General features: G+C 43.7%; 1 protein-coding gene across 1 annotated transcript in view; it reads right to left on the minus strand.

Annotated features, from left to right (window-relative positions):
- ALK (ALK receptor tyrosine kinase) overlaps positions 1 to 12,346 on the minus strand; it is a 2,452,973-nt gene that overhangs the window by 174,157 nt on the left and 2,266,470 nt on the right. Inside the window, exon 15 of the mRNA XM_078647129.1 lies at positions 2,560 to 2,691. Coding sequence (XP_078503255.1) covers positions 2,560 to 2,691 — 132 coding nt within the window. The remainder of the gene's footprint in view (positions 1 to 2,559; positions 2,692 to 12,346) is intronic.

Consider the following 12,346-nt stretch of genomic DNA (forward strand, 5'->3'; position numbering starts at 1 on the left):
TGCCTAAATCTTGGAGGCCACAAAATGCAACCCCTCCTCCTAATACAATAAATGCAGCTAGAAACTTAGGAATAAAGTTTGACACCACCCATTCCTTCAAACAACAATCCTTGGCAGTTGCAGGCACTTGTTTTCATATCATTAAAAGTCTAAGGTAATTCTTTGCCCTACTCCCCTTTTCAGCTAGGCACACTGTTGATGTTGCACTAATGACATCCGACTGGACTACTGTAATAGCCTGTATGCAGGAGTCAACAAATCAGTCATGCATAAGCTACAGATGGTCCAGCATGCGGTGCTCGGCAGTACTAAAGTGGCCTAGGAAATTTTCCGCCTCTGTTGCATTAGACAGCTTGCATTGGTTGCCAGTTCACAAACGTGTTTTGATTAAGGTCCTTATTATTACTTTTAGGGCCTTTCACGCACATGGACCACAATATCTCCAAACTGGTTTTAAGCGCAATGCTCCCTCTCGTAGCCTTAGATCTTCCAATGGAAACTTACTGACTATTCCAACTTTTAGATTGCTGTCGAAGGGAGGAAAATCACTGGCAGTTTTGGGATCAAAGGCATGGAATCAACTGCCACCTCAGCTCCGCCAGATTGCTTCTGATTCGGTATTCAGGAAGGCCCTTAAAACCTAGATTTATACTGCTCCAGATATACTGTGCAAAACTCTGATCTGAAATCCTCAGTTCTACTTGCTATGAGCAGCATACCGGTTTTTCCTCCTCTTCCGTTTTCCGTATCAGCGCCAAGATGCTCCCTGGAGTGATAGTTGCGCTATACAAGTATGCTCTTACATTACATTTTACATTACATCACTTCCATCAGGTAAGGCTTCCAGACTCTGATGGTTCCCTTCTTGATCGTATAGACTTCTGTCTCTCACACTCCTAGGGATCATAAACTGGAAACACCTTAACAAGCTCCACAAAATTCCCAGCTTACTGTCAAACAAAGGATGGCCACACGCTTCCTCACACTTGATGGTAAGCCTCCACCCTAAATGGTAGGCCATAGCTGAGCACTGTCAACTTTTCCCAAGGACTAAGATGTTAAAACACCAAGCATCATAGCAAAGAGCAATGGGGTGAGCTTTAGGGACACTTTTAGCATAATTACCCACAATGCCTTTACTGTCTTCACTTCACACCACTTCCCACCTATCTCTCAGTGGTCATTTGGATGAATAAGAGCAGGCTCTAACATCCTCCTGCCAGCAGGGTTGCTCAGACCATTTTCCACAGTTCTACTTACAACTCCGTTTATCAGCTGAATTAATTGTGAGCTAGAGCAGTTCTTACAATCCTCTTTGGCTACCTACTGAGGGTTTGTACAAGACGGGGTACCTGTTCTACAGCAATCAAATTCTAAGCTGTATCTCAGTGGATAATGATTTGCAGTACTTCATTGCAAAATATGGAACACCTATTGCCTTTAATTGAATTGTTTTCAAATTGTATTCAAAATGACACTGCTAATTGTATGAATTCAGTAGCCTTGATACTTGTAATTACATGTTATTATGTGAATTAGCTTTGCTAATATGTACAGCTCTCTGACACCTACCCGGTTTCAGGTCACATGATAGAAACCCCACACATAAGTAAATCTCTTCAGATTTTCTGAGGTTATGGTTTAGTTTCGACTGATTTATTATAGTCAATCATTATCATAAGGATTGCCCTGTTATATCTTACATCACATTGGGAGGCATATAACATGGACACTGTCACCCAAAAAGAGAGCACAGAAAGTATGAGATAACCAAAAGCCTGTCACATGGACCTAACTGTTCTTGGTGCCTGTCTTCTTTTTAAAGAAAACAATGGCTCCTGTGGGAAAATAGAAACTCTTCTTGATAAAGGTAACACACAATGGCAATAAGTCGTCTTCTTCCAACTGATATATAACATGAAACCTTATGTTATCTACACGTTATTATGTTTCACTTTAACAGCGTAGGTTATTTTTTTGATAAAATTCACTTGGGACACAACCTCACTCTTTGGCTTACATATGTGTGTATATTACTATAGAATTTGTATATAAACTGTCGATCTAATGTTTTTCATAAATGACTATAACATTTGCTTTGTGTGTATGTGCAGCTTTCTTTGTTTGATATCCATTCAATCGCCCTTATTGCCATTGTGCGTTATCTTTATCAAGAAGAGTTTCTATTTTCCCACAGGAGCCATTGTTTTTTTTTAAGTCTTCACCCAGGCTTCAAGTGAGTAGGGTTCCCTGGTTTCCTTTCCTAGTTCTTTTTAAAGAAGGCGCAGTACCTCAAGAACCCAATAAAGGCATGCAATCAAGCTATTATGTGCTTTTCTATTGAATGATGAGTTTTTTTCACAGAAAGAGTTCCTAAAAAGTTGAACTCCAAGTAGTATGAAAGCATATGTTGCAAAGATTAGGGCAATACCATAGAGTAGACTGCGGTGGAAGTGCTGATGGTGCATCACTAATTTATTTGTTGAGGCTTCTAGTTGACGGTACACACTCCACTGTCCATATGCTGTAAAATCAGAATACACAGACACTACTCAGTACCTTAAATATATAGGTGGCTCCACCGCCTCCTCCTCCACCTCCTGCCCACTCATTCACAGTCCGGTTCACGCGGATCTCCTCTTCAATCTCGTTTTTCTCCCCAATGCACACCATCTGCAGTATGGGGTTAGCCTGAAGATTAAGACTATGGTTATTAGTATACCACAGAGTATGCTTAATCACACCTCCTTCTCAAGCTCTTTTGAAAGATAACATTTACTTGCACACATGCCTACATCTCTCAGCTAACACACATTTCTGAATTCTGCTTTCCAGTGTTTCACAGTTAACCAATTTCATCACGGACACAGAATTTTGTAAATTGTATCCCAAATAAATGTATTTAAATTGATGTATATTCTTGCAAACATTCCATGTAGGGATGATTAGCAAAAATTTAAAATAGGGCATTTACGAGCATTTTCCCTACTAGGCAGCATCCTTTTTACTTGTTATGACGTATATTCTTTTAATTTCTATTACATATGATTGCGAAAGAAAATCACAGGCTTGCCAGCGTCAGATCTATAGTCTATCTATGCCATTGTTTGCTAATAGGATGGGATTGTTGATTTCCCAACTCACTTATTATTCTCCTCAAATTCACAGAACATCAGAAACTTTTTGCAAGACTCAAACAAGCACAAAAATGCACAAGAATGTATAGAAGTGCTCAAGAAACTCTAAAGCTGGGCAATATGATAGTGCAACATTAGATTAAAAACACCAAACAAGCCAGCCCGCCTTAAATTCTACACATTTGTCTGCAGTCAGTGAAGGCTTAAAATACACTATCCTGAATCCTTATTTCTAAATGAGGTCTATTGTTACAGAAGATACATTGATTAATCAGATGATGAAGTGCAGCGGCTCAAAGGAACATGTAGATGAGAATGAGGTGAACCTAAGGGCATATCATTGCACAGGGAGTAATGACAACAGGAATGGTCCCTGGAATCTGCTGATTGCAAATCACTTATGTGCAACCTCTGGCAGATGTCAGCACAGTGTGGCCAGCACTAGACGAGATCTGCAAGAAAACACAAGCTATTCTGCAAAAGTTCCAGAAACATAAAACTTTATTTTCAACTAGTCTAGAACTTCACATAAGTAAGAGCTCTGTGCTTGAATCATCAAAGCCTAACAAACATTCCCCTCGCAACATTAAATCCTCCATAAAAGGGATTCTTCTTTGCGGTGTTACAGGTTCGATTATTAGGGAAAATTCCGTGCCCCAAAATGTATCCTTCTATTGGCTGTTTACATATGTTTGGAATGTGCACTGACTGTACAACTTGTTTTAAACTTTGCCATCCACAACAGTTTTTACTGAGAATAAGCTAGTTTCATATTGTTCAGTTTGGCACTAGAATACTTCTTTTACAGTACCTAAATATACCAACAAACCGTATTTGTAATAAACTCCTTATTTGTTGTTTTGTAATTTTAGGAAATATTTCCATTGGTAGTGTGAACAAATTACAAATGAAGATGATGGTAAAAAGTAAAATGAAAAGTAGGCACTTCCAATACTATTAAACCAGGTGTGGTCTTACTACGCAATAGCAGGATTATACATCAGTATTCCTTCCCGGGTGCCCTTGAGGACAGGAAAGATCCTTGCTCCTTAGAAGAAGCAAAATGATGGTCCAGTTATCCATCTTCTATAAACTGGGAAGATCCCTGGGAATCTGACACCAACCAACTGCAGGATAAGATTAATGGTGGTGCCCTACTTTAAATATAATAGTATGAGTTTAGATCACACAATTGTATGGAGACAGAAACTATTCAAGGGATCAATGACGCCCAATAGATCTATGATTAACTTGTCACCTGCTTACTCATCCTAATCTCTGCAGCTTTTGGCACTGTTAACTGTCAAGCCCTACTTGATACCATCACATCTTTTACAACATCATCGTGCCATGTACAATTCATAAATGGGCAATACAACCTAGCTGGTCTAGCTGAAGTTATGCTATATTGATTTGTATAGCGCACTAATCATCCAAGAGGGTATCCAGGCGCTGGGACTGTTGTGTAGGTTTGTGGTCAACAAAAGGGCCAAGTATTGCGCTTCTTGCAGAGTTTAAGAAGCAAGAAGGGGGCTCTGATGTGTTGAAAGAGGTTGTTCCATGTCTTGGGTGTGATGTAGGAGAATGAGCAAAGTCTACCGGTACAAGACCGTCAATGTTGGCCCGGGCCTCCCCAAGATCTCGCCAGTGACGTTATCCTGTACATGAAGCTTCCAGAAGAACTACTGGCTGGCAAGGACATGAGAATCTGCTAGCACATGGATAACATGCAGTTATGCCTTAAAGGCCCATCTGCCAGCAACATCAATTGTACAAAGAACATTTGACACCTAGGATGTCAATGGCAACCTGAAAATAAACATCAATGAGAATGAACTTGTACTCCAACCAGTACCTGCAAAAAAGATGAATCTTGACACAGCTTCAATCACGAACTCATAAACAGCAAGAAGACAACTGGCCTTCAGATTAACACCAACCTCTACTTTAAAGCACATATGGGGCCAAAGACCCTACTCTGCTAAAGGCAACCATTCCTACTGTAGATGGACTTCAGAAAAGACCTCCAGGCGGCTGTCTTTATTCCATCTTGATGGGGGCAATGCTCTGCTGGACGGCCTCCCTGAGACCCATCCTACTCATCCTCCATGCAGGAGTAGGTCTCAGTGAAAGCTGTTCCATATTATGACAGGATCACACAAGAATGCAGATACTCATACTGCCTATCGGCATTACATTCAAGAGTTGCTGCCCTGTTGACAATATAGCCAGCTCTGACACCTTAGCACACCTTGTAAACAATTTTAAAGCAGCCAGTGGAGCATTGTTAGAAATCGGGGTCTCTTGTTGGCAGTGGTATGCACCTTGTCCTAGTAGGGACCCTTCCTTCTAGTCAAGGTAAGGGAGTTACACACCCAAGATAAGCCCTGCTCACCCCCTTGGTAGCTTGGCACAAGTAGTCAGGCCTTTCTCAGAGGCAATATGCAAAGCATTTGAACAAAATACACACAGTAACACAGTGAAAACAGTGACACCACACCAGTTTAGAAAAATAGACAATCTTTATCTAAACCAAACAAGAGAAACATCCAACATACACAACTCAAGATACAACTTTTTAAAGGTTTAAGAAAGGTTGTCCATAGAACTCCATAGCGTTGATTTTAGCATAAAGCACCTTTGATGTGTCGAAATCCAAGATGAATAACAGACGGAAAGGAGGGAAGGATCGGAAAACACAAGCGTTGCGTCAATTCTTGAGTTCCAGGGGAATGGAGGCATAAGTTCAGCTGCACACAGGAGAAGTTTTGCATCGATTCCTTATTGCGCAGCGATGCTTTGATTTCCAGAGGTGGCTCCTTACTACAGGGCGATGTGGTGTAAACTTGGCGCACAGGTGTGATGAGAGAAAATCCAGGCACTGCAGGTCGAGCAGCGGTGAAACAGGTGCTGCATTGATTTCCACAGCCGCAGACAGGTGATGCGTCGATTCCTTCATCCGCACAGCAAGGCCTGTGTCAGAGTGTGCTCTGGACTCGGGCTGCAGTGGTTCTTTGGGCCATGAACAGGCGCTGCGTCGATTTTCAGCTGCACAGCTGTGATGCGTTGTTTTTTTTAACTGCATGGCAGGCTTGTTACGGGAAAAACGGTGCTGGAAGGGGTATGCGTGGATTTTCGGTTCTTGAAGCAGCAAACCCCCTCAAACGGTCCAGAACTGGAGTTGGCACCACTCAGAATTCCCAGCAGTAGAGTTCAGGGGAGCTGCAGATGAAGTCTTTGATGGCCCTGAGACTTCCAACAGGAGGCAAGCACACACAAGCCCTTGGAGAACCTTGTACCATACGGTTTCAGAAAGCAAAGTCCAGTTCTTTCACTGCCCACAGACAGAAGCATCAACTGCAGGCCAACCCAGCAAAGCAACACACAGCATTGGGGCAGTACTCTTCCAGACAGCTTTTCTTCTTGGCAGATTCCTCAGTCCAGGAGTGTTCTAAAAATGTGGGGTTACAGGTCCAATATTTAAACCCCTTTTGGCCTTTGAAGTAGGAATACTTCAAAGGAAAGTCTTTGCTGTCTACAAGATCCTGCCTTGCTCTGCCTTGGCCCCCAATGCACTACAGGGGGGTGGAGACAGCATTTTAAGAGGACAGGCACAGCTCTATTCAGGTGTCAGTGACAACTCCTCTCACCACTCTAGCTCAGGAAGGCCCATCAGCCTGGTGATGGGCTATCATGATATGCAGGACACACCTCAGCTCCCTTTGTGTGATTGTCTAGAGTGAATTCACCAACAGCCCCTGTCAGTATAAACCAGATGTTGATTACACAGGTAGGGAGATTCTATGAATGGTAAAGCATAAAAATGCCCACTTTCTAAAAGTGGTACAAAAGGGGGTGGTGATGGACGGAGCATCTGAACCAGTCAAACACTCACACCCAGTCAACAGATCTGGGTTTAATCCATCACCATTCTTTAGCCCACTCAGCCACCACAGTTCAGACATGGCCATATGCAAATCAGTCTGACCCTGTGCCTCATGGGAACAGTCCAGCCCGAACTGCCAAGCCATGTCTTCCCTGGACCGGAAACAAGCATCCTGGGACCGGTTTCGAATTCATAATCCTCATCAGCTAGGCTATCTTGAATCCAGTGGCCAAGTGAGCAAGGGACTCACGTCTGAGCATACCCTGCCACACTTAGGGCGAACAAAGCGATACAAAAGGGGATGATGGACGGAGCGTTTGAGCAAATCAAACACACCCCCCCCAGTCAACTGATCTGGGTTTAATCCATCACCATTCTTTAGCCCACTCGGCCACCCCAGTTCAGACATGGCCATATGCAAATCAGTCTGACCCTGTGCCTCATGGGAACAGTCCAGCCCGAACTGCCAAGCCATGTCTTCCCTGGACCGGAAACAAGCATCCTGGGACCGGTTTCGGATTCATAATCCTCATCAGCCAGGCTATCTTGAATCCAGTGGCCAAGTGAGCAAGGGACTCACGTCTGAGCATACCCTGCCACACTTAGGGCGAACAAAGCGATACAAAAGGGGATGATGGACGGAGCGTTTGAGCAAATCAAACACTCACCCCCAGTCAACTGATCTGGGTTTAATTCCTCACCATTCTTTAGCCCACTCTGCCACCCCAGTTCAGACATGGCCATATGCAAATCAGTCTGACCCTGTGTCTCATGGGAACAGTCCTTTGTTTGAGCAACAGTGGTCCCATGCATTCAAAAATACGTGAAGCAATACATATAGACAGAATCAATCTATATTAGGAGCGACATGTCCAGCCGGACAGAGGTCTTTCAAGTTTACTCAATAGACAATGAATCCATACACAGAGAATACCTTCCACAATTCACCAGTGTGGTACACAAGCCTGTGCCCAACACTAACAGATCCAGTACAGAAGGTAGATTTAGAAGCAAAAAAGGGCTTTTTAAGACAAACAAACGTTTTCTGTTTAAATTCAATTGTACAGAAGTGTCAATACAGCACCATTACATTACATAGAAATCAAGTTTCGTATTGGGTGCTAGACAGGTCGACGGTGTTTCGGTCCCCCTATTTAGTCACGGGGACCATCATCAGGACATTCAGTTAATGCCTTAACGTTAATTAGCCTCTAATTGCCTAAAGAAGGAAAAGGGAAATATATACACATTTAGATACAGAATTTTCAAATATTTAATCAAGTGACTTATAGTGAATCGTGCATCCGATCGCTTTATTTACATGTGAATTACGTCGCAATTGATGAGTTAATGAGGTAGTATCGCCTAAGGAAGTGAGTTAGGCGTGCTTACAGGTGGCAAGACGACAGGGGCAGTGCCAGTGTGTAGATCAGGCTGGGAATGTATCCGTTACACTTGCCGGTATTCAAAGAGCCGAGGCGGATCATGCACAACCATTCCTGCTGCGTCGTGCCAGATATTGAGGATAATGCGAGGGGTTACCAGGAAAAGATTTCCGTGACTACGAGAAGTGAGAATTCTAGAATAGTGCCTATGTTGAGGGAGGCGTGGCGACAGGGGCTGTGGGGTGAGGTCAACATTGTTAACCGAGTGTAAACACAGCGGAAAGTAAGCACCGTATGCTTAGCGTCGTGGGAGAACAGGCTTACCAGGAAAATCCACTGGAACTTGACCGACATGGAGGATTTAGCCTATGTTCGGTATCACAGCCCTGGAAGAGGGAAAGTGATTAACGGACTGCGAAAATAAATAACTATGGCCGAGTGAGCGCGGGTGGACGTGCACAGCTTCTTACCAGAATCAGGCGCGAGTTGCAGCGTTACAATAACGTAATCCGACGGTGCCTAGGGTAATACCTGTCGGAAAACACAGGACATCAGAAATTTGCAATCTAAGCCATTTCGATGTAAGGGAGCTGCAGGCAGCTTGTAACTTACCGGGTTAGTCGGCAATTCAGTTTGCTCCCTGGTGTGCTCGGGTGCGGAAGTGGGGAGTGAAGAGTGGGTGAAAGGAAGCTGATTGGTCAATGACCGTGAGGCGTTCCTGGCCATAGAAATAGAAGATGGGCACATACTCGGCGGCCATCTTGGAGGAGACAGGTTATACTCGGCATAGATATAGAAGATGGGCACATACTCGGCGGCCATCTTGGAGGAGATAGGTTATACTCGGCAAGACGGTGGTGCATAGTGTTTAGTGCAAGTGACTCATATTTAAAACCATAATGATACATTTGGACGAAAAAGTTACAGAAAGGAGAACATGAACGACTCAGAGCCCAGAACATGGTAGTTGGAGTTCAAGATTGCGGATCAGATTTTAGATTAGGGCAGTCCATTCCTCCTGCAGGTTCAATCCAGAGTTCAGACTGTCCATTTTCAGAATCCATTTGAGCTCTTCTCTGTTGAGCATACGTGTCAGGTCGCCGCCCCTGGGTGGGATGATGACTTGAGTGATCACAGTCCAACGGATTTCATTTGCCATATGCCCTTTATTGACAAAATGTTCGACCAGAGGGGCATTAGGTGTTTTACATCGGATCCGACTTCGATGTTGAGATATCCTCAGCTTGATTTTCTGCTTAGTTTGGCCGACATAAATTAGGTCGCATGGACAAAGGATGGCATAGATGATATTACAACTATTACAATTAGTGAAAGTTCTCAATTCATTTCTCACTCCTTTGTATACAAACTCTTTACCATCAACAGAAAAATCACATACCACACATGCCCCACATTTGGAGTGACCTCGGAGAGGTGGTAATAACCAATGATCATGGAGTGTGGTGTTTTTTGCATTTACAGAGGGTAGGGCCGCCCTTACCAGCTGATCTTTAAGATTTTTGTTTTTCTTAAAGGCAAAGAGGGGAGTATCCCAGTTAAGTGGACCTGAGTTCAGTATGTGCCAGTTCCTTTTTATACTCTGTTTGACACAATTGGAGATGGATTAAAAGGTGGTGACACATACCATTTTATCTGAGGGTTGTTTTAGTTTCGTCTCCAGAAGGGTCTCGCGGGGACAGTACCAAGCCCTTTTCATTGAGTTTTTGATTAGTCGCTTGGGATAGCCTCTAGTTCTAAGCTTGTCAAATAGAGTATTGGCCTCACTGAAATAGTCCTCCTTTTTAAAGCAATTTCTCCTGAGTCTGAGGAATTGTGAGTATGGCAGGCTGTCCCTCAGGGCCCTGGGGTGACAGCTGCCATAGCTGAGCAGGGTATTTCTTTCCGTTGGTTTGCGGAAGAGGGATGTGTACAATACCTAGGCTGTCCGGTTTTCGGTTTAAACCGACTCTGCCCGAGATTACACCACTGATTGCAAATCAGCTGACTCGGTTTAAACCGAGTATCGCTGTATTTTTCACATTAGAATCACCACTTGGCCATTTGCAACTTTTGGCCACTTGAGGGCGCCAAAGTAGTACAAACTCAGCATCCGAGCTTCAGTCCTGGAGCCGAGGGTGGGGTGGGGGGGGTAAAATGTGGGAATAGCAGTATTTCAGCTTTCCCGAGCTGACTCACCGCCAGAGAAAGGCAGGCGAGGGGGGACGCTGCAGCCGCGAGCTCCCTGACAGCCGTACAAATCATCAGCCGAGAGTGGCGCCGGGGGAGGCCATGCAGAGCAGATGGTCCGCCCTGCTGTGTTTTTAATTGGAAAGGAGGGGTGACATTTGCAGCCACTCAGGTGTGTTTGAAGATACTGACCCTCATTCAGTGCGGGCAGAGTGTGACAAAGGAGCTACAGAGACAGCAACTTCTCTTTTCGCAGCCAGCAGCCGGGGGCGTGAAGAGTGAGCAGACTTTTTAATGGTGCCAGAGGCAAAGCCTTTCAAGGGGTTTTGTCGACCAGGAGGTCCTTGTGCTGCTACTGGGGGGGAAACACCAATGACATCGATGTGAATATTGTGGCGCGATGGCATTAACATCGCATGCACTTAAAACGCATGCGATGTTAAAATGCCATTACAACGCAAGGGAATGCGACTTTAATAAAAACGGAAACAGTTACAAAACAAACAGGAAAGGGTTGCCACAATACAGAAAACACGGGCTAACATATATTTTATATACATGACGGAAAAAGGGGTGCCACAAAAAACAGCTACTCGGGTGCACTATCAGTTTAGCACGCACACGCTAAAGATAACAGAGACCCCAATAAAGCAATACATTTGCCAGGCCATTTACCAGGCCCGACGAGAAGCTGCATTTAAAAAACAATATATTTGTATGGTTCTTTGGCAGACGTTGGGGCATTAGGCACGCGCGCACACACAAACAAACCAGGGATGTTTACACTCCTACCTCTTAAAATCCGCATTATCTTGTTTGAATTTGTACTGCTCTCTTCAGATACCTCTCTGGCTGCTCAGAGGCCAAGACACGTGAGTCACTCTGTGGCAGAAAGGTCAGAGGACACATTGCCATAAGTGCTTCGGGACCCTGTCGGGCGTATGAAGCGCTGTGTAAATCGGTGTCAAAGACATCACGAGACCTAGTGACAAACAATTAGCTCCTAGACATATAAACTAAGCAAGAGCGGCTATTTAAAAACTCACACATGCACAGTTACAGAGGTAACGTGTAAATGCTAGTATATTAGTATGACCTCGCTCCTCATACTGCCGCCAGCAAAAGAAGAAAGACGGAAGACGTGCATTTCTTTAAGAAATAATAACACCTGTTGCCCACGGAAATCAGGAGTTGCATGATTTTTGCTGAATTGCAAGTAGCTGGTCTAGATAATGTACATAAATCATTATTCTACGTATGATATTCAAGGATTTAATTATGCCAGCCAGCTATTAGTTGCCCCATTAAGTTGATACTCAGAGTGTTAAAAGCATGCAATAGGCCATTCTGGCCATCTGTGGGGTATCTCTGCCATTGGCCCGTTCAAATGTCTTTTGATGCTATCAGTATTCTCCCCGGGATATGGCATGGATTATGACACTGATACTGAAAATTCATTTATCAAAGTGCCATGATAATATTACTGAAGGTCATGGCCATTACAAGGCAATTTTATTCATATATTTATTTATGCATTTTTATATAGCGCAGACTTTACCCGTAGGCATCAGAGCGCTTCACAATAGGAACAAAAATGATACATGATGAGAGCATTACACGAGAACAGATTACAAGAGCAGACGTTAAGTTACATAAGGTAAAAGTGACAATTGTGAGCAAACAAAAATACATGAGGTAGTAAAAATTGAAAGAGATGAATGTGCTTCCAATCTAATATGCTATAACTGTAC

The sequence above is a fragment of the Lissotriton helveticus genome, chromosome 6 (assembly GCF_964261635.1).
Source record: "Lissotriton helveticus chromosome 6, aLisHel1.1, whole genome shotgun sequence".
Lineage (NCBI taxonomy): Eukaryota > Metazoa > Chordata > Amphibia > Caudata > Salamandridae > Lissotriton > Lissotriton helveticus.